The 25,083-nt window shown below is 36.7% G+C and overlaps 1 protein-coding gene and 1 pseudogene across 2 annotated transcripts; both read right to left on the bottom strand.

Moving 5' to 3' along the window:
• Positions 1-6,563: 6,563 nt before the first annotated feature.
• On the bottom strand, positions 6,564-8,097 carry LOC147565905 (uncharacterized; annotated as a pseudogene). Its single transcript, XR_015230478.1, has one exon. The product of XR_015230478.1 is annotated as an uncharacterized LOC147565905 (transcript).
• A 6,819-nt stretch (positions 8,098-14,916) lies between these two features.
• LOC147565904 (putative acetyltransferase At3g50280) lies at positions 14,917-16,564 on the bottom strand. The gene is made up of 2 exons (XM_086652370.1): positions 15,981-16,564; positions 14,917-15,638 (listed from the first exon to the last, which is right to left on the bottom strand). Exons 1-2 carry the CDS (start codon positions 16,449-16,451, stop codon positions 15,087-15,089), a joined length of 1,023 nt encoding a protein of 340 aa, XP_086508496.1. The 5' UTR covers positions 16,452-16,564; the 3' UTR covers positions 14,917-15,086.
• Positions 16,565-25,083: the final 8,519 nt, after the last annotated feature.

Raw genomic sequence — 25,083 nt, 5'->3', positions numbered from 1 at the left:
TGACACAAAGAAACGAGTTCAACTTTAAATCACACCTAAGGGAGGTGTTGATCCACTTCCTAGAATAGAAGAATGAATCCGAGAATAGTTCTCAGGTTCAAAAGGAAGGTCACTAGAATACCCAATCCCAATGTTGACTCATACAAGAGAAGGTCAAAAGCCATTTGCAAGCAATCGTATAACATTCTCTTTGGAAGAGTATCAGATGCTAGCATAAACATTAAGACAATCTGAGGAAGAAATTCCCACATAAGTCATAAATGGAGAGGTACGAGACCTCTAAGGCAATCTGAAAGTCATCCTAAGGGAAGACAACATAGTACATCTATCACCCAATTCAATATCGATTGAACAAAGATAGATAAAGATCTTAGATGAGTCACTCAGGTTGTTACGAACAAACTGAGCAGAACATATGGGAATATCGAGTCTAAGAAAGGTTCTTGAGATTTGGTACAAAGAATCTAAGAAAGAGCTCTTGAGATTCAAAAAGGCAAAGGATCAGTCAAGTGAGGCAAACATTTGATCAAAGAAAATCAGTTGTCGAGTACATGATCAAGAGTATTCCTCATTACTGTGGATGTTTCCAAACAATGGCTAGACCATTTAAAAGGAAACTACCTTTAGTACCTGGAGGACAAAAGGAATGGAATTATGAATTCCGGTTCCGTATCCTTGTTAACAAAGTTAAAAACAAGTATCGTAAAATTCCTTCATCAGGTATTTTAAACCGGATGTGCGGCTCGGTAAAGCTCAAGGAAATCACATACTTGATTAAAAGAAGTAAAGATCTAAGAGGGAGCAGAAGCAGTAATGCTAAGGATGCTGAAAGGGATCGAAGTCTTCTCTTAGACACTGATCTAGCTTAGAACATTTTGTTCTTCTAGAAACATCTGATGTTTTAAACCAGTGATAAATTAACTGAAGGTTAACATCGATAATGGCTAAAATCAAGAGATTCAAACTCATCAACTTCAGCATTGTCGATTTGGGCTTAAGGACTAATTGAGAAGTCACCCTTTCAAAAGGGCATAAGACTGGTAACCTATTAGGACTCATACAGTATTATGAAGACCTATAAGTTTACTTGAAGAAGCTGACGAGAGCTACTTCAATATGTACTCTGACAACTTCAGAACGTTTGAAAGGCTCAAACAAAGTACACACCGAAGCAATGAATCACTTTGACAAGAAAGATTAAGCCATCCGATTAGATTGGAGTGGTGAAAACTTGAGTCAAACACTTGATAACCATCAAAGGAGTTAAGAAACAGTTTCTAACTCTGCTCCATGGAACACATCCGACGGATGGTGGTTTCAGTGGGAGTAATCGAACATTGCTATGCATGATTCGATCAAAGATGGGCTAAAGCTAGTCCTCCGAATACTTTGGGATATATTCTAGAAACGATTGTTTCCACAAATTTACAAAATTCTATCTAAAGCTAAAACTTGTAAAAAACGTTACAAAACTAGCTAATATCTGACGCAATTTCTTTTTGAAAGAAATTTGGGCTTCTTCCACAACCAATCAAGAGAACAAAGTGTTTGTTGCTCATGATAGTATTCTTCTAGTAATTAGCACACCTAGTAGTCTGGGAGAAAAGTACTAATTATTACAAGAATAAGTGGGAGAAAAGTACAAGTCGATTTAATTCGATCATGAGAAAAATCATGAAGAGTCATGAAGAACAATCATGAAACTTGTACAAGACGATTAAATTCGACCAAGAGCAACAAACTGCGGCTCCTCGAAAAAGGAAAGGTTAAAGATATGATCTTATAAACACACCACACAAAAGCGAATGTCATTCGCAGGAGAACTCTCAAAGCAAGTGAAAGTGTCTCTAAAAGAATATCCCAAAGTAGTTGAGAAAATTCCAAATTGTTGTTCAAAAACCCTAAAAGGTCAAAATTCCATATCTCATCAAGACATGAAGCTTGATAATTTAAGTCAACGAAAGACCTAAATTGGTTTTCCAAAATAGAAAACTGAGAAGGATGGAAACATTCATGTTTCCCGAAACTAGAGAAGAAGAATAAGATTCTTCCAATCAAGTTATGTCCATAGGCATGCTTCAGAAATCCATCGACGGATTAAAAGCACGCAGGAGTTAGAATCTTCGATTCAAAGAGGCAATCAAAGAAGTTTGATTCCTGAGGAATGAAGAAAAATCTTGAATCACGAGTTTCAAGAAGGTAAGTGGGAGAAACAAACCTTTCGGGTCCGTATGCAGAGTACATACAAAAGATTGAGTACGACATAAGATGTTATGTAACAGTGAACACACTGACTCAATAAAAGGACCACACACAAGGATGAAATGCCATTTTGGGCATCTGAAGATCTATAAGCATAGATAAAAATGATGATAGGATTAAAGAGACTCAGTACGCTGAGATGCTTGAGATCCGAAACAGAAAATCTAAGACTCGGAAAAGTCTAAAAGAACTTCGACCCAAAACTCATGACAAAGAGCGTTGCCAAATCAGAGTTTGAAAAGACACCGATGAGCAAACACGCATGAGAGAGACGTTTATGTTTGAAAATATAAAGTCAAGTCATGTTGAATGTGATTAGCATTTAGACATCCAACTCGGATTGGAAACCCGAAACACTACTGAAACATCCTAGAAGGGTAAAGGATGAAAGTAGTACAAATAATCATCGTAGCAAACTTCCAGACATGGAAGGAAAGTAGGCTTAAAAGTGTTTAAGCCGTAACCGTTGCAAATTCTACATACGAAATTAAAAGCCTTAACTCTAGTAAAGATTACTAGATATTATCAAGGTTGAAGATAGCAATCTTCAAATTAATTGATAATAAGCAAAGTTTAAAACCGATTACCATGGTAGTCAAACTAAACTGCCACCTAAGACATAGTATGAGATTCATACACAGTCTAAGGCATGAGGTAAATTTGGAATAAACCTCGACAAGTAAAACTGAGTAGGTAAAGAGAGTTTAACGGAAGAGACTCAGATTTACAACTCTCGTTATCAGATATAATAGAGTTATTTCATAAGTCGTCTAAATTTGATTTAGTGTTTAAACGACAGTCCATTGATGATAAAACATTCTGAATAGGTTTGTCAGATACGTGATCTGATGAATGAAACCCTATTAAATGAACTTGGAATATTTATTGTCAAATCTCTAGTCCAGGTCATTGCATGGACAACAATGACTCATGAAGACTAGTACGGGAGTCGATAGGATAACGCAGTTTCATGGGTTATAGAATAGTGTATTCGATTCGACTACGTGGGTGTGTAAAAGGTTTATACTCTGGATAACCCTCTAATGACAAGTACATCACTCTTGATGAACGTCAAATACTTCTAAAAAACAAGATTGGAGAGATTCCTCAAAACACGAGTGCTCCACTCATCTTATGTAAGGAATGTCCGACTTTGGTTCCGTCAAACACCGCGCCGTAAAAGGAGGTTATAAAGACAGATACTGAGAAGGAAAGGATAGACATGAAGTTAAGTGGGAGCACAAGAATGGATTGTGTCATCCTAATCACATTAGGTCAAAAGTGTCTCAAGGCCGCTTGATGAGTGACAACTGAAAATGCGTGGCCGCGCTCAAACGGATTAAGACTTAATCGTTTGTCTTTTACTGTTGTACTCGGAGATCAAGAAAGTCTGAATGACGTAACGTATCAGATGGGATACAAAATTGACACGGGAATCGAGGCATTGCACTTGTTCTAAGTCCAAATGGGAGTCTGAAGGAGTTGAAGGAGATGTCCTTTGACCAAGATGGCAATGCAAGCAATATGTCAGCTAGGACAATTGATGAAGAAGATCATCAAGTCCGATTGATTTAGGGGTCGTAGTGTTTAGCTAGAAACCAACTACGATCGTCGAATTACGAAGTAATTCGCGGCTAACTTCGATCGGATCCTACATCGGGTTACACATAAGAATGGGTATTTAATCGGATGATATGACTAGTGGGAGTGTGATATAACATTGGGAATTCCCCATAAACATATCTCACAGGCCTAAATAGAATTTGGGCAAAAGATAGCAAAAAGACCCGAAATAAGGGTTTTGGGCCTAGGCCGGTTCGGGTACTTACGAGACTCGGATTGGGCTGAGTTTTGGAAGGTGAGTTTCTGACATACTCAGTAGTATGCACGAAAAATTTCGTGGTGTTTGGACACCTCCTCCTTAGGGAATTGATAAAATATCATTAATTGTTATATTCGACTATTTCCCTAAATCTTATTCTAAAGGGTATTTTGGGAAACCTTTGAGGAGGGGTATTCTAATGAGGGTTCTTTATAAACAATCTTAGGGAAGAGAATAAGGTGTGGAATTTCTCTCTAAGCTTTCTTACTATACCCCATCAAGTAGAGAGGAGAAAGTAAGCTAATTCCCAAGCTATCTTCTAGTCAAGCAAGAAGAAGGTCTTCTTATTATCAAACCACCATTGGAGTGCTAGCGAGCTTTCAGGGAGGGAGATTAAATATACCGTTCAGTGTCCCAAGTAGAGGAGCTACGTTTGAAGCTCTTGGTCTTCTTTAATCTATTCAACTAGCTCGAGGGAAATAACAATTAAGGTAATCTACTATCTTCCTATTAGTTAATTACTAGTTTTGCATGATAATCTTGGGGATATTAGTGTTAGACATTAGATGTCGTTATCCGCTAGAAACACTAGTATAAGGGTATAATACCCTTCACATCCACCAACAAAAGACCAAACCTTGTTCTAATCCTCGATTATTTTTCTCAATACCTTCATCTAATCACTCGTTGAATCTGTCAACTCTTCATTTTCACTCTCTGTATCTTTGGAACTTCTTCTCTCAAAGCCATAACTGATCTCAACCTGCTAACCCTAGTGTTATTATCGTCTCTGGTGGCCCTTACTCTGTTCACGCTAATAAAGCTCCAACCTTTCCTGATGGATTCATTGAATATGTCGAATCAAATGGGATTTTTGTTTTGGGTATTTGTTATGGTTTACAATCATAAGTTCAAAAGCTTGGTGGTGAGTTTAAGGTTCGTGAGAAACAAGAGTATGGAAAGATGGAGCTTGAAGTTTAGAGAAATTGTCAGTTGTTTGGGGAAGGGAATATTGGGTTTCAACAGATAGTTTGGATGAGTCATGGTGATGAAGCTGTGAGATTGCCTAATGGGTTTGATGTTGTTGGTAGAAGTCAACAAGATTCAGTTGCTGCCATTGAAAACCCTACTAGGAGGTTTGATATTGATGTTGGGGAGAGATATTAGTTAGAGAGAGAGAGAACATGAGAGAGGAGAGAGAGAATATGAGAGAGAGAAAAAAGTTTTTTTTTTTTTAATGTTTGAAGGTCGCCGGTGAAGACAATGAGGTGGCGAGAGGATGAGGTGGCAGAGAGAAGTGATGAGATTGAGGAGAGAGAAATGGTGACTGGTTAACTGTGTTATAATGGAATCTAAAAAAGGGACCCATCTGGATATTTTTATATAAGCAACAGTTTTTAAGAGGACATCACTCTAATATTATTAACTCGTGTCCTCTAAAAATTAATGTTTTTATTTTAAACCTTCCTTTTTTTTCTTCCATAAATCCTTGGCTATTGAAAAAAGTCCTAACATATGTGAGCTGACATATATATGTAAAATTATGCGTATGGCTGTCTTAAACAAAGTCAAGTCATAAGGTGATCTATTGAGGTTGACTTGGTCTAGGGCATCTAATTGTTACGGACCACATGCGTAGAGGCATTTGGTGATTTCTATATTGATGATGGGCCAATATAGAAATCATGAACATAGTCCAACTATTTACCAGAGTCATGATCTACATTTGGACTTGACCTCCAATTCTCTAATTTCATTTGTTGAATCCCCTCATCAATGCGAGCCATAGAAAGAAGTCAAGAACCAAGTGGAAAATCATCTCTTCCAACCAACCAGGAGGAACATCATCCATTCCAGTCAACCAAAGCTTGAGTCGAGGTATTTATGCTTGCCCTTTCTATGTATTCACTTCATGAATCAAAAGGAGCAAGTCCGATGTATGTATTTGATGAGCAAAGCATGGTTTGCTTAATTGATCTAAAAAATATTAACAATTGGCATCAGAGCCACCCCTTGTTTAATTCACATACGTCATATATATATTGTTGATAATCTTATGATAAGGTTAGATCCATAAGAGCAAAAATTATTTTTAATTTTGTGATTGCTGATATATTTTACTTTTTTGTATTAGTATAATCTCTTTTTTGTCCATACTTTGTCGTAATAGCATTTTATCCTTGTATGTTCACAAATTTACAATTTTATCTTGTTGTATTAACAGATTGACATTTTTCTCTTAAGTTAGCGAAGTAACACTCTTATAAAATGTAATTTTAACAACATAAAGATAAGAATGTCATTTTGACAATATAAGGGTAAAAATGTCATTTTCATGAGGGGAAATGACTACATGAAAGGCAAATAAAAACTCTTAATTCAATATTATATTCATAAAAGTTAGTTGTCAACCAAACAACATAATTTTTAATTCCACAGAATAATAAATGACAAGCAAACGAAAGAACTGTTATTTCTACAGAATATATTCTATGGAAGACTTTCTATGGAAACTCTTTATTTTCATGGAGTTATTTCTCTGATATCAAACACAACCTCAAATCCATCTCTTTGAAGAAAAAACTTACCATGTGGAACTTTTATTGATCCACAATAATTTAATCTTCACTCCGAAAAGGAGATACCTCAGTAACAAAATCCATGAACTCAGAGTCATCGACCATGGCGTTGAAGACCTCCAGAGGAAAGCAAACCTCAACATCTACACTCCCTTCTATCGACCCAGGACTCGCCATAATCTTTCCATTGAACTTGCTTGACAATCCACTTCTCATAGCAATTGGTTGTCCCCAACCAAAATCATTCCCGTACAAGTCAAACCTTAAAGAACCTCCTGCCCACAGAGTGGTGAACTTGGGAGTTGTAGCACTACTAGAGATAAAGTAAGTAGGTTTCTCCACCCATGAATCCCAAGAATCTCGAATCTTAGCATCGTTGTGGGACATAATAACTTCGTTCAACACCGAAGCCCCATAGCCTATCCCCTTCTCGAGCAACTCCTTCACATTACTACTTGCTATTCCTATGTCGGCTGAATTTCCGAAGTATGATTCGGGTAATGGTGGATTCAGTCTCGCTCTATTCCCCATTGCAAGCGCGAATGTAGTAGTTTCAGTTAGTTCTAAACGTTCCGCGTGTACCACAACTATCCAAAAGTGAGCAAATAATGCTTGCAACGTCGATACCCTTCGACCACCACCTTTAGTTTTTATATCTAAGTTGGCTTTTTCTTTAAGTCTAGCAATGTTTTCCGGTGTGAAATGAAATACTCTCTCTTTGGAAGGAGTTGGGATATAATTCAATTTTAAAAGCTCATTGTAAGAGAAAGGAAGGCGAATCGGGCAATGGGTATCATTAAGAAAACAAGGTTCTATAGTAGGAAATTCGATATTAGGATTATTTGAGCTTGATCTAGAGATCTTAGTCCATGAGTTAATAAAATGACAAAATGATGTGCCATCACATACAGAATGATTCATGCTACAACCTATAAAGATACCATCAATTAGTTGTGTTACCTGAATAGACAACAATGGTTTGGATAGACCTTCATGGTTGACTACACCATTAAGAGGAAAGAAAGAGCAAACAATTGAAGGAACATAAGTTGGGTTGAGGATATCAGCTATGGTTAAGTTGGCAGTGGCATGGATGAATTCTGCACAGGAAGAGTTGCAGTCAATATAGAGAGAAACTGAGCTGCCATTATCGTGCTCGGTAATGGCAAAACGACCCGCCAGAGGGAAGAAATGATCTAGTGTTTTCGATCAAGATGTCTTAAGCTGAGAAACCATATCATCTACTGATAATCCTGTTTCTTGTTGTTTGGTAGTAGTAGTAGTGAAGAGAAGACCGCTTTGCATATAGAGATAAGGGAGCATTAGAAGATCCCATTTTGTTAACTCAATCCTCCTACCTTCACTTGTAAGACTTGTATTTGCTGGTTGGATTAGAGTGGTTGATATGTAGCTAACCTCTTCTGAAGTTGTCATTTCTCTCTCAAGATCCCTCCTTTCTCTCTCTTGTCTCTAGAGTTTATGTTTTCCAATGATAGAGAAGACATTTTATACTTAGAGAAAGAAATGAAACGTGGGATACATTACTAAATTAGTATGGGAATAGTGGCTTACCATTATTGGTTTACTTTATTTTTTTGATGAAATCTATTGGTTTACTTACTAAAGGTGAGTAGTCATTTAAGAATCAATCAAATTGATTGATACACATTATTTGCATAAGCATGAGGTGCCTATAGAGAAGGAGGTGAAGTTAATTGAATCACACCTATCCCGTAGGTGTTGGCATCTCGGCCTCTTGGATAATTAACTTTGTCTATAAATACCCCCACGGCCCCACCCATGTAACTCTCATTTATGAGAAATTAAGTTGGGAATAAAGAAAAAAAATTAATTTCATTTGTCACTTGAAGGATACCATTAATAAGGTGAAAACAAATATTTCACAACAGGTTACTAGCACGATAGTCTTTAATCATAGACGAGATCTCATTCAACTCAAGCAAACTATTAGAAGTGTATAGATTACTCATAACTTCAGTTTTGAAATGGTAAATTTAACAAGTGTTGATTTTACAATGCTTGAATTGTTGGGAAATTTCTTTTATCACTTGAAACCTCGAAATGTAAGTCCATCTTGAGACCAAACAAATAAAGAAAATATTTTGTGAGAAAAATAAAGAACCTCTCTACAATCGCTCAGTGGCTTCGATTGTGATCCGAAATCCTTTGTATGAAGAACTTAAGTCGGAATGTTTAAGTAAAAAAGCCCCACTTGTAATTGGAAATGTTTTGGTAACATTCATCGGGTTATTTTACGAAAAGCTCATAATGACTGCATAAACATGCGGTTGCAGGTAGGGATGAGAATCGGTCCTGGTCGGGCTTTTCGGGCTCATATAATTCTTCGGGTTAGCCTGGTCGGGTTTTGAAACTCTTTGTTCACTCGGGTTCTCGGACTTAATCAGGAGGGTTATTTTAAAAATTCTAGTGTCCAAAACTTTTCAGGTTTTTCGGGTATCGGATTTTCACCAAAATTTCGAAATATCTTGGTCGAAATGACCAAAATATTCCTATTTCCATGCTTACCGAAATTTCAATCAAAACTGTTAATCTTAACAATGCCTTGTCAAAGCGCACCTCGGACAACAATATATGTATATATATTATATACTTAAAATAATTAAAAAACATCAAAGTACATTTATGGTGTGTGTCTAGATGAAGGAATCATAAATCGGCGGATTCATGAATCCAAGTAATATTTTTGGTTTGTTTGACAACTAATAAGAAACCTATGATTTATTAATATCTGAGTATCTTTAAACACTTCTTTAAAGAAAAATATTGTAGAAACCTTGTTCTCGACACTCGTTTTTTCAAATATCGTTTCATTCGAGAACCCTTTGTTTTCTTCATAATTTTTTTTTCGAGAACCGTTTTTCCAACTTTTTGCGTAAACAATTTTTTTTTCGAAAACCATTTTTTCGGTAACCGAGATTTCATGAAACTTTTTTTTTCACGAATATCGTTTTTTTTTTTACCGGAAATCGATTTTTTTCGAAAATCGTTTTTTCCTGAAAAAAAACACAATTCGGAAAACACGGTCTTCATGAAGCAAAAAAGTTTTCAGGAAATTTCAGTTACCGAAAAACAGTTTTCGAGAAAGAAAAAATATTTTTCGAGAAAAAAAAATACGATTTCGGTAAAAAACGAGTTTGGCGGAAAAAAGTTTTTCAAGGAAAAATTTGTTTTCGGGAAAAAAAAATTGGATTTCGGAAAAAAAGTTATTTGTGGACGAATCGGTTTTCGGGGGAAAAACGGTTGCCAGAAAAATCGTTTTTGGGAAAAAACGCTTTTAGAGGAAAAAAACGATTTTTGTAAGAAACAAATGATTTTTTGGAAAAAGAAAGCGATTTTTGATTTTATTTTAAGAGTTAATTCCTATATGGCCCCCTACTTTGTGACCAACTTCCTTTATGACCCCCTTTTTTTTGTAAATTCAAATATGGCCCCCTATTTTCAGACAAATGTCATAACTACCCCTCTGATTAATGTATTTTTAAAATAAAATAAAAAACAAAACTTAAATTCCACCTCACTTCCTTCTCCACCACTCATCTCTCTCCAAGTCACCTCTTCGCCGGAGTTTCTAGAGAGAGAGAAGAGGTAAAATTTTTTTTTCTTTTAAGGTCGTCGGCCGGAAATTTTCCGGCCGGCGACCTTCGTCGGAGAAGAAGGAGTGACTTGGAGAGAGAGAGAGAGGTGAGTTAGAGAGAGAGATGAGTTGGAGAGAGAAGTGAGATGGAGAGAGAGAGATGATGTGGAGAGATATGTGTGGGGGAGTAGGAAGTGAAGTGGAATTCAAGTTGTTTTTTTTTATGTTGAAAAAATATTAATAAGAAGGGTAATCAGGACATTTACCTCAAAAAAGAGGGCCATATTTGAATTTACGAAAGAAAAGGGGGCCATAAAGGAAGCTGGTCACAAAGTAGGGGGCCATATAGGAATTAACTCTTATTTTAAATAATGATATTATAGAAGGAGATATTTTTTTTTGTTGATTTTAAGTCTGAAATTTAGGTTTATTAATCCAAAGTCCTAACAAATCCTAGGGGTAGGGTGGGGTTTTAGTCTAATACAAATTTTGGAATTAGCAATCATTAGAATTCCAGAGTCGTAGGATTCTTGGTAGGCAAATAGACCGGGTCATTACCATTATTTCTCACCTTAGTCACCACCACCATACAACCGTCGCACCCACGATCCACCATCATACCTATACGTAGTAATGTATAATTACGTGTTTTATGCCCTCAGTCCCAAAATGAATGACCTATTTTGAAAACCTAACTTATTAAGGGAACATCATTAATTGATGTTTGACTTTCAAAACTAATATGGTTTTTCCAATTGTATCCTCATTAACTATTTTAATTTACAATGAAAAAGTTGAACTTACCTTCAAATAAAGTTGTCATTAAATTTATAGTAATGGGTATTATTGGAAAGAGCGAAAAGTTCTTTTCTTTATTTTCAGAAGTATGACTCTAAAATGGGACAACCCAAAATAAAAATTAAGTCATTCATTTTGGGACAGAGGGAGTATATGTTATACATACATAAAATATGTTATACATACATAAATACATATAAGCAAGCATACATACAATGTATATAGGTATTTTCATATAAATGGATGACACTATTAAGCAGGTTATGTCGGGTAAATATAAACGGACGGACTCGGGCGGGATGTCAGGTAGCACTTTAAAACTCGTGCCCGACCCGTTCATTTCACTGGGTCGGTCGGGCTGCCCTCGGATTTCGGGTACCCCGTAGTCTCTAACGACTTGAGACACTTGACAGATTTCAGATTTTCAGACTTTTTTCCCAGCCCTAGCTGCAGGATTTTAAAAAGTACTGTTTAAAATTGAGATATTGTGGTTATCCAGTTTCTGAAAAACAGATGTAAGAGAAAATCTTTTCCATGTTTCATATATCTAACATGAATTTGCAGGAACAATTTAGGAATATAGGTTTTAAATGTCTTTCTGACCTAATTACTTGTATGCTCGTGGCAGAAAAAATAATGAAATTTTAATATAAAATCAAGAAGTCCGTCTAACCGGATATACCTACTTTTCTGAAACTTATACTATATTTGTCTCTATTTAAAAACGTGAACAAAATCAAAACAAAGGTCGTGGTCATGACAACTATCACAATAAAATTATCAAACGGTGATAGTGGTGACGATCAAAATAAAGATAAGAGAAACGGTGGTAATCGTTCTAGGAGGCGCGGTCGTGGATACGTCCGAAACCGACGGGAAAATAACTCGGGTAACAGATACAAGTCGTATAATCGACAAAATAAGGAGAAGAAGGTGGTAAATGAACCTTTTAAAATGAAGAATCCATGTTTCAAATGTGGTATGGCACGACATTGGAAAAGAACATGTAGGGCAGCTAAACATCTGGTAGATCTTTATCAAACATCTTTGAAGAAACGTGCTGCCAATGTAGAAACAAATCATATGCAAAATCGACGATTCCTCACGTAACACAAGATTGGATGTACCAGACTATTTAATTGAGAATTTAAAAATACATCTTACTGAAGTCAGGATCGAGTAAAAAACAACAGATCACGACATTAATCTGAATGGAGACGCATCGGCGATGCAATACCCCGTTGCAGAAAAACAACAACTTGAGGGGAGATGATAAGGACGTAGAAATCTCTCCCATGATTTGAGCCAATATTTGAATTTCAAATTAAAATGTGCATATCCTGTTTCCCTATTCATATTATTTAGTTTAGATTGCATATATTATCATATGTTATCATATATTGTGAATATTATTTATTTAGTTAAAATATTCAGCATATATTGTAATAACGGGAATTTGGCCAAAACTCCCTAAGAAATTATGACTTCGGTTAAAAAAGATTCATCAAAGTTTTTTAGGCTTCACCTCCCTGGTGGCAATTATGTAATTTTCTATTTCAGTGAAAAGACCAACCTAACCCTAGTCTAAGAAAATATTTTGCAAACACCTTGCACTGCCTTGCAAACACTTTGGACTGCCTAGTAAAGCCTTGCAAACACCTTGCAGAGCCTTGCAAACACCTTGCATTGCCTTGCAAACACCTTGCGGAGCCTTGCAAACACCTTGCAGAGCCTTGCGAACACCTTGCATGACATTTGCAAACACCTTGCATAACCTTGCACTACCTTGCAAACACCTTGCAGAGCCTTGCGAACACTTTGCAGAGCCTTACGAACACCTTGCATGACTTTTGCAAACACCTTGCATAACCTTGCAAACACCTTGCAGAGCCTTGCAAACATCTTGCAGAGCCTTGCAAACATCTTGCAAAGCCTTGCAATTAAATTGCAGCTGCTGCCACAATGGTATCAAGTTCATCTACTATCACAATCAATTACGTAAACATAATTCATAAAAAAAATGAAGACAATAGCAAGTGAAAACATAATGAGAACTAATTCATGAATTAAGTTGGACAAGTTTTCTTTATAAAAAGTAAAACATAATGGAAACTTATTCAAACATCAAGTTTACAAGTCTTCTTATTGTGATCAAATGTATTTCACACGCTACACTTTATCGACCTCTTCCACTTTGATCCAATGTTTGGTATCCTCTTTTGCCTTGTTCTTCCAGGTTTCTTCTTCTCAGTCAATGGTAAAATAATAAGCTCGTCGGGATGATGATACAGAAGGTCATAATCAACAACAGGTTCAATAACCTTCTCATACAACACACGATAATGAGAAGCATCATATTAATCGCTAATGAAGTCATATGGACTATAACCTTGCAGTTCATTGCAAACACCTTGCAGTGTCTTTCAAATATCTTGTAGTGCATTGTAAACACCTTTTAGTGCCTCGCAAATACCTTGCAGGGCTTTGCAATGAGCTTGCAGTGCCTTGCAATGAGCTTGCAGTGCCTTGCAATGAGCTTGCAGTGCCTTGCAAACACCTTGCAAACACCTTGCAGTGCCTTGCAAATGGTTTGCAAATTAGTTTTTGAATTGATTTAACATGAAATTTGTTACAAATTATTATATTTTGTCTAATAGAATGTTTGTATCAAAAAACTAGCTAAAACCCCTACAATTCATCCTAGTCATTTTATAAACTCTAGCACTATCATTTTACATTTCTTCGAAAAACTTCCAAAGCTTTCATGAAATTCTCAATTTGAACATAAATACCAATCATGATTGTCCAAGAAAAAACATTTCTCACAGGATTTCATCTAACAACTTTATAGTTATTTCAACCAACATAAGTCTTGTATAACCAACTAACATTGCATTCCATGCAACAACATCTCTTTCAAGCATTTAATCAAACACATTCCTTGCATCAACTATACTTTCACAGCTTCCATATAAATCTAACAAATAAGTTTGAACATAAACATCAAAACTAACATATTGTCATTCATCATACATAACTCATAATCTATTATTCAATGAAAATAAAGCAATGAAGAAGTTAGATTATACCTTGAAACACTATCAGATTCTCCTTCCATTGAAAGTATATAAAACTTTTGAACCCCTAGCAAACTATGAAGGAAATTGCAATTTTCTCTCTCTAGAATTTAGCACCAAAAACTAAATCAAAACCCTCAAAATCATCTCCAAACAACAAACAAATAGATTAAATCACCAAAACCTATCTTATAGCAAAAATCGATTCAAACCTTAGAAATTCAACTCGGCCACCACAATTCCACTAGCTCGGATCGATCCTTAGAAAAAACTTTCTGGTTTAGTTTTAATTGGATTCCTAAGTATTCATTCTCTCTCTAGAGCTCTCTCTCTGGTAACTCTTTTACGACACTTTTGACCACACATTTTTTGCTACTTTGGACCACACCTTCGATTGTACTGTTCTCCTTGCTTTTATCAACACTTTTACGTTCTTAAAAACTTGTTAACGTGCTTTTGACAGGACTTTGGCCATCCTTTCGACAGGACTTTCCGTCATGCGCTTGAATGAACTTTTAGCTAAACTTCTACGTACGGTTTTGGTGACGGTTTGGACAAAACCAAAAAATATCAACTTTTGGTGGCACTTTTGACCACTCTCTTCATTTGCCTTTGCTTTAAATTAGCACTTATGTTAGACGACTAGAGACTACTCGGTCATCGAAATTTTAACACATGACTGAATCTTCATGACATTAGGATAATAAGGTAATGAAGATAAAGATTAAACTTGGAAAATGACAGGGTTGATGGGTATCCAAATTTCTCCAAGAATTCAAATGATGTTATTGTATAATTGCATTCATAGGATAAGGTAATCGATTATTTACATATCATAATCTTCTTGGATTCAATTTCGAACTATCACCTCTTAATGTATTTAAAGTACTCATTAACTTACGATTTGAATGTTACGTTAATGGTTGTTTATTTTATATTAGTGGGAAGTTGGTAACAAACTCCATGAATTTAGCATCATCCCCCATAGCCTTCAAGGTCTCAAGAGAAAGAGAAGCTTCAATACTTATACTTCCTTCAACTGGTCCAGCCATTGCTACCATCTTCCCGTCAAGCTTGCAAGCAATCCCACTTCTTACTGCAATCGGTCGCCCCCATCCGAAATCATTGCCATACATGTTGAACCTTGGAGATCCCCCACTCACCAAAGCAGTATGTGGAGAACTCAAAACAGGTTTATCCATCCATGACTCCCAGTAATCGTTAATTACTATTTCATTATGAGACATAACCATCTGATTGAGTAACAAAGCTCCCCACGAGTATCCCTTTTCAAGTAATTCACCCACAGTAGTAGTAGTGAATCGAGGTTGAACTGAGTTCCCGAAGTATGTTTCAGGCAGTGGTGGATTCATTTTTTCTCTGTTTCCAATCGCTAACCAATAACTAGTCTCTTGATTTTGATCTATTGAAGATATTCTTGATCTTGCACGAAGAAAGGCTACCCAAACATGAGCCAATAGAGCCTGTAAAGATGAGATATTGTTCTTGTTATGATCTATCTTAAGTTCCAAGTTTGCCTTTGATTTAAGTTTTGCAACATTTTCTCTTGTGAAATGAAAGACTCTCTCTTCAAATTGAGATGGATAATAAGGTACTGTTGGAAATTCACCCGCGGGGATCGGAAGACGAATGGGGCAATCAGTATTACTCAGAAAACGGCGTTCTAAAACAGGAGGGCGTGAGATATGATCTGAACCTCTAGAGATCTCAGACCATGAATTGAAGAAGTGGCATAAAGATGTGCCATCACAAACAACATGGTTTATGCTACAACCTATAAAAATACCGTCAATTAGTTCTGTTACTTGCACAGAGAGTAATGGTTTTGACTGACCCTCGTGGTTGGCAACTCCGTTAAGGGAGAAGAATGAACGAACTACGTGAGGAACATAAGTTGGGTTGAGGATGTTAGCTATGGTTACTTCTGCAGTGGCATGGATGAATTCTGCACCTGCAGAATCGCAATTGATGTACAGAGAGAAGGTACTATCATCATGATGTTTATTTATAGCAAAACGACCCGCAAGAGGGAAGAAGTAATCTAGTGTGATTGATAAAGAGTTCTTGAGATGATCAATCAAAATTTTCTTCTGTTTTATGGATTGTTTGCAGGTAGGGGGATTAATGAAGAGAACCCCCCTTTGCATATATTGGTGTGGGAGGAAAAAGAGATCCCATGGAGTCAAGTCAATCCGTCTCGGGCTTGTGTTGCTCAGATCAGTAACCGGCCGGACTGTACTAGTCGAGATGTATCGGACTTCTGCTTCAGAGATCATTCTCACTCTATTTCTCTGTAGTTTTGAAGAACAAACTCCAAGCAATAAATTTGAGTGTGTGTTCCTTTTTTCCTCAGTGGTGGCTCAAAGGTCCACAAGAAAGTTTGTGGACCAGACCTATCTCTTGGTTTATTTTTTTTGTTGAAAGAACCTTTCCTATCTCTTGGTTGGTACCACCACAAATTATTCCAAGGAAATGTATAATTTTTCGTTTTTGTTGAGAATGTATATTTTTTCTTTGAAACCAAGGAAATGTATATCACAAGAGTACAAGTGATATGTTGTATTCAAATATTCCTTTTCCAAATTATTCGCAGTTGTAATCTACTGATCAATTAGGACTTATCCTGCTTTTTCTTGATTATATTGATTATTTAAATATAGCCTTTCTAGTCTTCTTGTAGCAATTGAAGTTCGACTAGAGATATCAAGTTAGATGGTTGAGGTGGACGAATGTGGTATGTAAAATTTGGTTTTGGTTGGAGATACCGACATGCTCTCAAGAAGTTGTGAATTTTAATTGCTAATTTTGAGAATCAGTGGTCATTTGGAGCTCCATCAGTAGTTGTCAGTATTTATCTTATTTGGAATAAGGTGGGCAATTGATAGTAGATGTTGTTCTTATCAGTGAAGATATATAAATATTAATTTTGGGTTCATGGTCCAAAAAACAACACCTAATCCCACATTCAGTCCACCATAATATTAATATAGATTTTAAAGCCAAAATAAAATTATAATAGAAATCCAGTCCAAATGTTTCATCTTCAAAGAAATAAAAAATCTCTATAATTTCTATTTTATCTTAATACCCTTTATAACCTTCTATACAAGACAACCCATTCTTTGAAATTCAATCCAAAAAATTCTCTTTCCTTTTCTTTCTCTGATTTTCTCTCTCCAATCTTTCATATCCGAAACCCTTTCTTACTTTCTAACTCTAAAACGAAAAACTCTCTATTATATTACTTTTTCTCAAAAACGGAAAACCATCTCTAAAACGAACCACAACCGAGTAAAAAAGAAGACTGGGAATCATCTTCATCAAATGTCCTTCTTCCTTCATCATCTTCATCAGGTAAGTTGTTAAGGTTCGTACTTCTCTCTCTATTAATATACTTTCTCTCTGATCATCTTTCAAAACCATCCGGTAAGTTTGATTTTACTTTCATCATATTCCACACCATTTTCATCATCTTCTCACATTTGCTTAACCTTTTTATAATGTCATTAATTTCAATTTCGTCTTCATCTCCATCATTAGTTTATCTCTAATAAGCTTCTTTTTTAGATATATTAGGTACTAACAGATTCCGAAAATCAACATATATTGTTAGCTACAATAGTCCTCATGGATTATCCCACAGAATCATCAAACTCGGTAGAGAAGACGACTCTCAAATCTGTGGGTAGCGATAAAATTTTTACTCATGTTGGTAAGTTATTCTCTGGGATGCGAAGGCATTTGGGTTTCTCCTTCGTCAATAAAGTAAAAAAACGAGTCACGATTTCAAATTTGTGAAGAATGATTTAAAGCGTGTCACTGCAGTTTGCCCTATAGAACACTGCAATTGGCGAGTTCATATTGGGATAGCGTTGAAATGAAAATCCACGGTTGGGCACCATTCAAATACAAAGGAAAAAAAAAATGTATTATTGCTATAGTAAAACAAATTATGTTCTAACTTATTCTCATTATTGTATATGTTTTTATATAACTTTTAGTAATCAGTATATGTTTGGTAGATGAAAATACTCATTTTGTCGACAACAACAATTATATTTTTCAACTTGAAGTTTATCGGTTGTTTGGCTGAAAATTAATATAACATAACAATTTTTGGTTGTTTACAGAAGAACATTTGCACATAAAAAACATTTTGCTTTTAACAAAATAGATAAATTTCTATAACAAATTGTATTTGTTAACAAAATTACTTTATTTATAGTGGAAAAATATCAGAAAAATTTCCATTTCGATTTGCAATTTGATATAAATTAATTTGCAATCTGGTATAAATTTAGGTTCTCCAATCACATCAACCATGCGACCTCCCATGGACTTCCCTTTATCTTTTTTGTTCTTAGAACTTGTTCCAACAATCTGCAGAAAAAAAATTTGATTTAACTCTCTGAAATCAACATTATCCAATCAACAGATAATATTATGTATCTACCAAAATAGAAAATGTGTGATAAAACATACATATTGCTTCGTCTAATAAACTTTCATTTTTCGCTTTTGTTTTTTTTACTGGATAATAACACATCATTTTGCGTAAAAAATGTATTCTGTTACGTATTACAAAAATATTTTTTTACTAGATAATAACACATCCGATTGCACCTTATTATGAGTCGAAATCTTGTTTTGCGAATCACAATATGAAAAATCATAATACAAAACATAATATGAAACAACATGTTTTTGAACAACAAATATATGAAATGGGTGATATAAAATATAATTTGTAATAAACAATTTGTGAAATGGTACCGACGCTGAAACATAAGTTCGAAGATGAAACTTAAAAAAAAGAAGATGAAGATGATGAAATATAACCTTGAAGATGAAACGGTACAAATGAAAGCAAAAAAGATGAAGCTTCAAGATTCTCCAAAGCTTCTCATGAGCATTACCAAACCTTAAGAAAACATCACCAATCGTTAATGGAGCTTGAAGATTAAGAAGAAGCTTGAAGATGTATACGATGTCATTCATGGCGTTTTGTTTTTGACTTTTAGGATTCCGGTTGTGCTTTACAATGTAACTGAATATTGAGCGTACCCGAGTTTATGGAGTTTGTTATGTTGTTCCTTTTTCAAGTTGAAGCTTTACCTTTCATAGGATTTTTAGCCGTCTGAATCGTGTGGTTGACATGAGGCGGTTGTGATCCACCATATTGTATTAGAACTACTACTTCGTAGTTGTGTGATATTAGGATTCCTCTTTGAGATTATCTTGTATATTTGGTTTAGGTCAGTTTCCTTGTTGATATTTAGGAAAAATCGTGTTTCAAATCTTGCAGAATTGGTGGAGAAAGTTTCCTCCCACGGGTCTCTTGAAGCCCAAGTTTATTGAATACCTAAAGTCCTCGCCAATTGGGATCTTTGATAGGATTTCGGGATTAAGTCGGTAAAACATTAGGCACGCTTCTACCCGCTTATTTTTCGAGATCGAAGTATCAGCCCCACTGACGCGGGCCCCTCAATCTTCTCGTAAATTCCCACGCACACATGGTTGTGTTTGAGCCAAGGAAGGACTTAGGCGCCTAAGATGATCTAATGGACCCCTTAATTATAGGCTTGGGTGACAAACCTCTTTTGGATTCGACCTCCCTATTGACTTGATACGAGTTGATCCATTGAATTTTTGGACTTTTCTTGAGTAATTGGTCATAGTCAACTGATGATATCTTTTGGATCATCCATAGGCACCCTTGGTTTTGAAGAAAAATAAGGGGAATGTTGTTGGTGGGCCCAAAAAGACATGGACATACCCGAATGGTCTGCTGGTGTTGTTAGCCATCATGAAAGGTAACCGAGACAGACCCTAGTGCCCTATCATGTTTTTTGTGCAGACGTAAGGGTGTTGCAGACAATAACTAGAAAGGTAACTGGAAAAAGAAAAGGACATATCGTGAGGTTTGTCGCTGTTATGACAAAAACAAGTAATCCAAGAAAAAAGAATAAGAAATAAAGAACAATTACACAGAACCCAAGAGATTTACGTGGTTCGGTTGGTGAGACCTACTCCACGCCGACAACGACGCGATGATTTCTACTATGATAAGCAAACAAGTTACACAAGAGATTTGTGAGAACTTGACACAGATATCTCCTAAGATTTTAGTTTATATAGCCACTAAAACCCTAATTCCAACGCCTCACCGACTCCCTCTTTCTAAATCCGAAATACACATGGATGCGTTAACACTAATAACCGCCATAAGCTCTGCTCCGCTTTCCAACTTTGTCTCGGAGATCAGCTCTACCTCAGAGCTCTGCTTCGCATACCAACTCTGCCTCGGTAATTAGCTCCGCTAACGGGTCCAAAATTTCAGGTTGACGGGTCGAAACTAAAGGAGATGTCCTTCGGCCAAGGATGCAATGTGAGCAATTTGTCGGATAAGACAACTGATGAAGAAGATCATCAAGTCGGAATGATTTAGGGATCGTAGTGTTTAGCTAGAAACCAACTAAGATCGTCGAATCGCAAAGCGATTCGCGGCTAACTTCGTCCGGATCATACAACGGGTTACACAAAGAGTGTCAACTTGATCGGAAGATATGACTAAAGGGATGAGACATATATACATGGGTGATGCCCATAAGATATGTCCAAAGGCCTAAAAGAAGTTTAGGCAAAGATTGTACAAAAGACCCGAATGTAGGGATTTTGGGCCGGGGCACCAAAGGGATATTTTGGGCCCAAGAGAGGGGCCGACCATGCTCTATTTCCTGCCCTTAAGGGACCGAACAGATCTTCCCAAGAAGGACATGCATGGGGCGGCCACTCTTAGGGAAATAGAAAATAGGAACATGTTTATATTTTCAAGGGTTTCCTTAATCTTATTCAAAAGGTCTTTTACGGAACTTGGTTAAGGTTTCATTCTAACCTAGGATTCTATATAAGGTCTCTTGGCACTTGAATAAGGTGTGGAGAATTCTCAAAACAGCTCTCTTATTCTACAACATCAAGTAGATTAAGAAAAGGTAAATTATCCCAACTATCTATGTAGTCAAAGAAGAAGGTGTTCTTCGTCTAACCACCATTGGTGTTCTAGCTAGCAACAAGGTGGGAGATCAAGGAGATCAAGGAGATCAAGGAGAATTGTCCCAAGTATAAGAGCTACAATTGGAGCTCTTGGTCTTCTCAAAAGCGATTGGACAGGTTCGAGGGAAAACTAGCGATAAAAGTATTTATGCAACTAGTATAACTTAGTTATCATTATTAGCTTATGCATGAGATCCTGGGAAATACTAGTGTTAGACATTAGATGTCTGAGATTCTGCTTAGAACACTAGAAGACACCATAACCCAATAGTGACGTAAGAGCCTCTTGCACATAGCTAATTTGGACTAAGTTTCAGACCAGTCTATGCTAGTTTGGATAGATAGTTATGTCTAAAAGTGTTTTGGGCATGTCAATTTAATAATTCTGAATGTGATTTAACGATTATTCAAATTGATTTTAAAATTTTATCATTGAAAAGGATTCAAAAACATCAATTTGATCTATTTCGGTTTTGATTAAGAGTTGTTTTTCATTGTTTTAAAAAATAATTTGGTTTTTTAGAAAGAGTTCTAAAGATGAGGAATATGAACTTAGGGGTGCAAAAGAAAAAAAATTAGAAGTTGAAAGCTTTGGAAGTTTTAGAAACTTCAAAAGCCCGGCCAGGATGCAGCTGGAAGCATCCTTGCCGATCTCGGATGCGTCTCGGTCTCTGACCGAGAGATGCGACATGCTTCCAACAGCTTCTGGATGTGGAGTCCGAGTAGGTCTTAGAGACCGAGACTCTAAAGACTCCGCACTCCACCCGACGCGACCAGACGCGTCTGGGAAGCTCTGGAACGTCTCGGTCTTACCCGAGACGTGCAGAGCTGGTCCGGTCCTTGGCCAGACGCATCTGGGCCAAAAGACCAGCTACATGGCCACGGGCCAGGTCATGCCGGCCTCTGGCCGTACCATGTCTGGCCCATGCAACAGGCCTTGCTAGGCCTAGGCCAGGACTAGGTCTTGGGCTTTAGTCAAGACTTGTCCCGGGCCTTTTCGAGCTAGTTCAAGGACATTAATTCGAGTGGGAGTTTTTGCGATTTTCTCCCGATTCCAACCAAATTTTTCAGACCCGAGCGACTCGTGGGCACAAATGGAATTTTTCTTAAAATTGATTTTGAAAACCATAAAAGTCAAAATCGAGACGCACCATTAGTCTAATTCTTCGAATAGTGACTTAAGATCTGTATGTGACATATAGATGTCTACAAAAGTATCTCCTAGATAATCATGCATATATAATTGTCAGCCTTGAATATTATATGAATGCATGTGATGTGAATGGGGAAACTAGTATGGCCATAAAATTTGTTTATTCTATTCTTATTTAAGCACGGCTGGGTGCAAATGTGTAATAATTTTAATTTTCAAGCTTACACCATCCGCGAATAGTTTGAGTCTTATAATTAGAGTTTAGGGTCTATGAGTCCATTGAAGAAGCTTAAGGATGAGATCCTGATTCGAGTGGGACAGATCAATGGAGGTTCAGTGATGGCGATCTAGGCGAACCAAAAGGCGAAACAAGAAGAAAACCAAAGGAGATTAGATCTTCTAGGTTAGGGGTCATACTAGTATCCATATGTGTTGGATCTACTTTATCGCGTGCATTTACTTATTTATTTACGTTTTATGTCATGGATGGTTAGGCTAAATAGTTCACTATAACGCATGCTTGACAAAACGTAAAGTCCCTAAAAGTGATTTTGAGTGAAGTGCCTATCGAAATTAAGACACTCGTTGATCCCTTGTTCGTGATGGTGAGTTTTCCTTCCCAGGGTGCCATCTCTACCTTGGGACAATGCAGATAGGCTTATGGCAGAGGCCTACACGTCTAAATGGTTTCACTCAAGGAGATCAGCAAAAGAGTTTTGGATACTCGAGGCAAAAGGATGGATTTAACATATAACATGTAATCCATCAATCGATAGTCATATGGTATGATCAGTGAAGTAGTTCACTCACCTAAATCGATGGAATTAAGGGCACGGCCTTGGTATGCTTAATCCTTGAGAAATGGGATCTCAGAATCGTATTATTCAACCATGGACGGTTTTCTTGGATAATGTGGCAAAAAATAGAGTCTTTTTGCGAAATATTGAATGTAATACTTAGCAAAATCCTTTTATGTTTCATGCAGTTTTACAATGGCAAAAGATAGTCTTTTCAACCAGTGTTCAATCTCAAAGAGGACATACTGAACACGGATAACTTCCATGATTGGGAGGTGAATTTGAGAAGTGTTCTCAGATCGACAAACAAAGAAAGCGTATTAGATACCCCAATTCCAAAGGTAAGTGCGACCTCAATGGTTGAGGAACCAAAGCAGGCCAAAAGTATCCAGATGAAATCGGTTTCAGTAACATGCCTTATGTTGGCCACTAAGGAACCTAATCTTCAAAAGAGATTTAGGAAAATGGATGCGCACACAATCATCCGACGATTGAGGGGCATGTTCCGAAACAAATCGTGGTTGAGGAAGTACGAGATTTCCAAGGCAATTCGGAATGTATGAAATAAAGAAGGAACTCAAATTGATTAAGAGGAATAAAGGGAAGATGGTAGGAATTCACGATTTCGACTAAGGTATCTATGTTATTGAAGTTAACTTAGCAAATACAATTGATCCCCCCTCATGGGTATTTGATACCGGATGTGGTGCTCATATCATCTCTGATGTATAGGAGCTTAAGGGTATCAAATATTTGTCTAAAAGGGAGGTGGTCCTACGGGTAGCGAATAAAGCAACGGTTGGTGCGGAAGCCATAGGAACCTATAGTCTACCTTTAGAAACTGGTTTAGTTTTAGAACTTAATAATTTTTTATGTACCTTCTATTTCTAGAAACATTATCCCTGTCTCAGTGTTAGACAAAGAGGGATATCACCTTATGATAAAAAACCAACATTGTTCTTTATAGTGAAATGTTTTATACAAGTTCTACATTATACAATGGTCTCTATCTGACGAGCATAGAGAACGAAGTCTTTAACATAGAAACCAAGAGGCTACGATTAGATGATTCAAATCCAAGTTATCTCTTGCATTGTCGTTTGGGTCACATTAATCTAAAACGCATGGAGAAGCTTCATGCGAATGGACTTCTAAGATCGTATGACTTAGAATCATATGACACATGCGAATCATGTTTAATGGGCAAAATGACAAGGTCTTCCTTTAAAGGAAAGGGAGAACGGGCCAAAAAACCATCAGAAATCATACATACGGATGTGTGTGCACCAATGAGTACACATGCAAGAGGTAACTTTAGCTACTTCATAACGCTCACGAATGGCTTCACTCGATATGGTTACATATATTTGATGAGGCATAAGTCCGAATCGTTTAAAATGTTCAAACAATTTCAGAACGAAGTAGAGAATCAACTTAGCAAGAAAATAAAAGCCATCCGATCCGATTGGGGTGGTGAATATTTGAGTCAAGAATTTGATGACAATCTTAGGAGTTGCGGAATAGTATCCCAACTCACTCCGCCTGGAACACCTCCCATGAATGGTGTTTCCGAAAGGAGAAATCACACCTTGTTAGGCATGGTACGATCTATGATGAGTTTAGCCAATCTTCCAAATACGTTCTGGGGATATGGTTTGGAAACGGCTACGTTCACACTTAACCGTGCTCCGTCAAAAGCTGTAGAAAAGACGACATATGAGTTTTGTTATGGAAAGGTTCCAAAGTGGTCTTTTCTCAAAGTCTGGGACTAGGAATGTGAAGTTTATGTAAAGCGTTTACTAGAAGATAAACTTGCACCCAAGTGAGACAAATGTCTCTTTGTGGGTTACCTAAAAGAGACAAAGGGTTACCACTTCTACAAAGAAACCAATAACAAAGTGTTTG

This window comes from Eschscholzia californica, unplaced genomic scaffold, assembly GCF_041429995.1.
Source record: "Eschscholzia californica isolate CP2 unplaced genomic scaffold, dmEscCali1.0.p SCAF_1, whole genome shotgun sequence".
Classification (NCBI taxonomy): Eukaryota; Viridiplantae; Streptophyta; class Magnoliopsida; order Ranunculales; family Papaveraceae; genus Eschscholzia; species Eschscholzia californica.
Note: the sequence above shows the minus strand (reverse complement) of the source record. Positions and strands in the feature narration are given on the sequence as shown.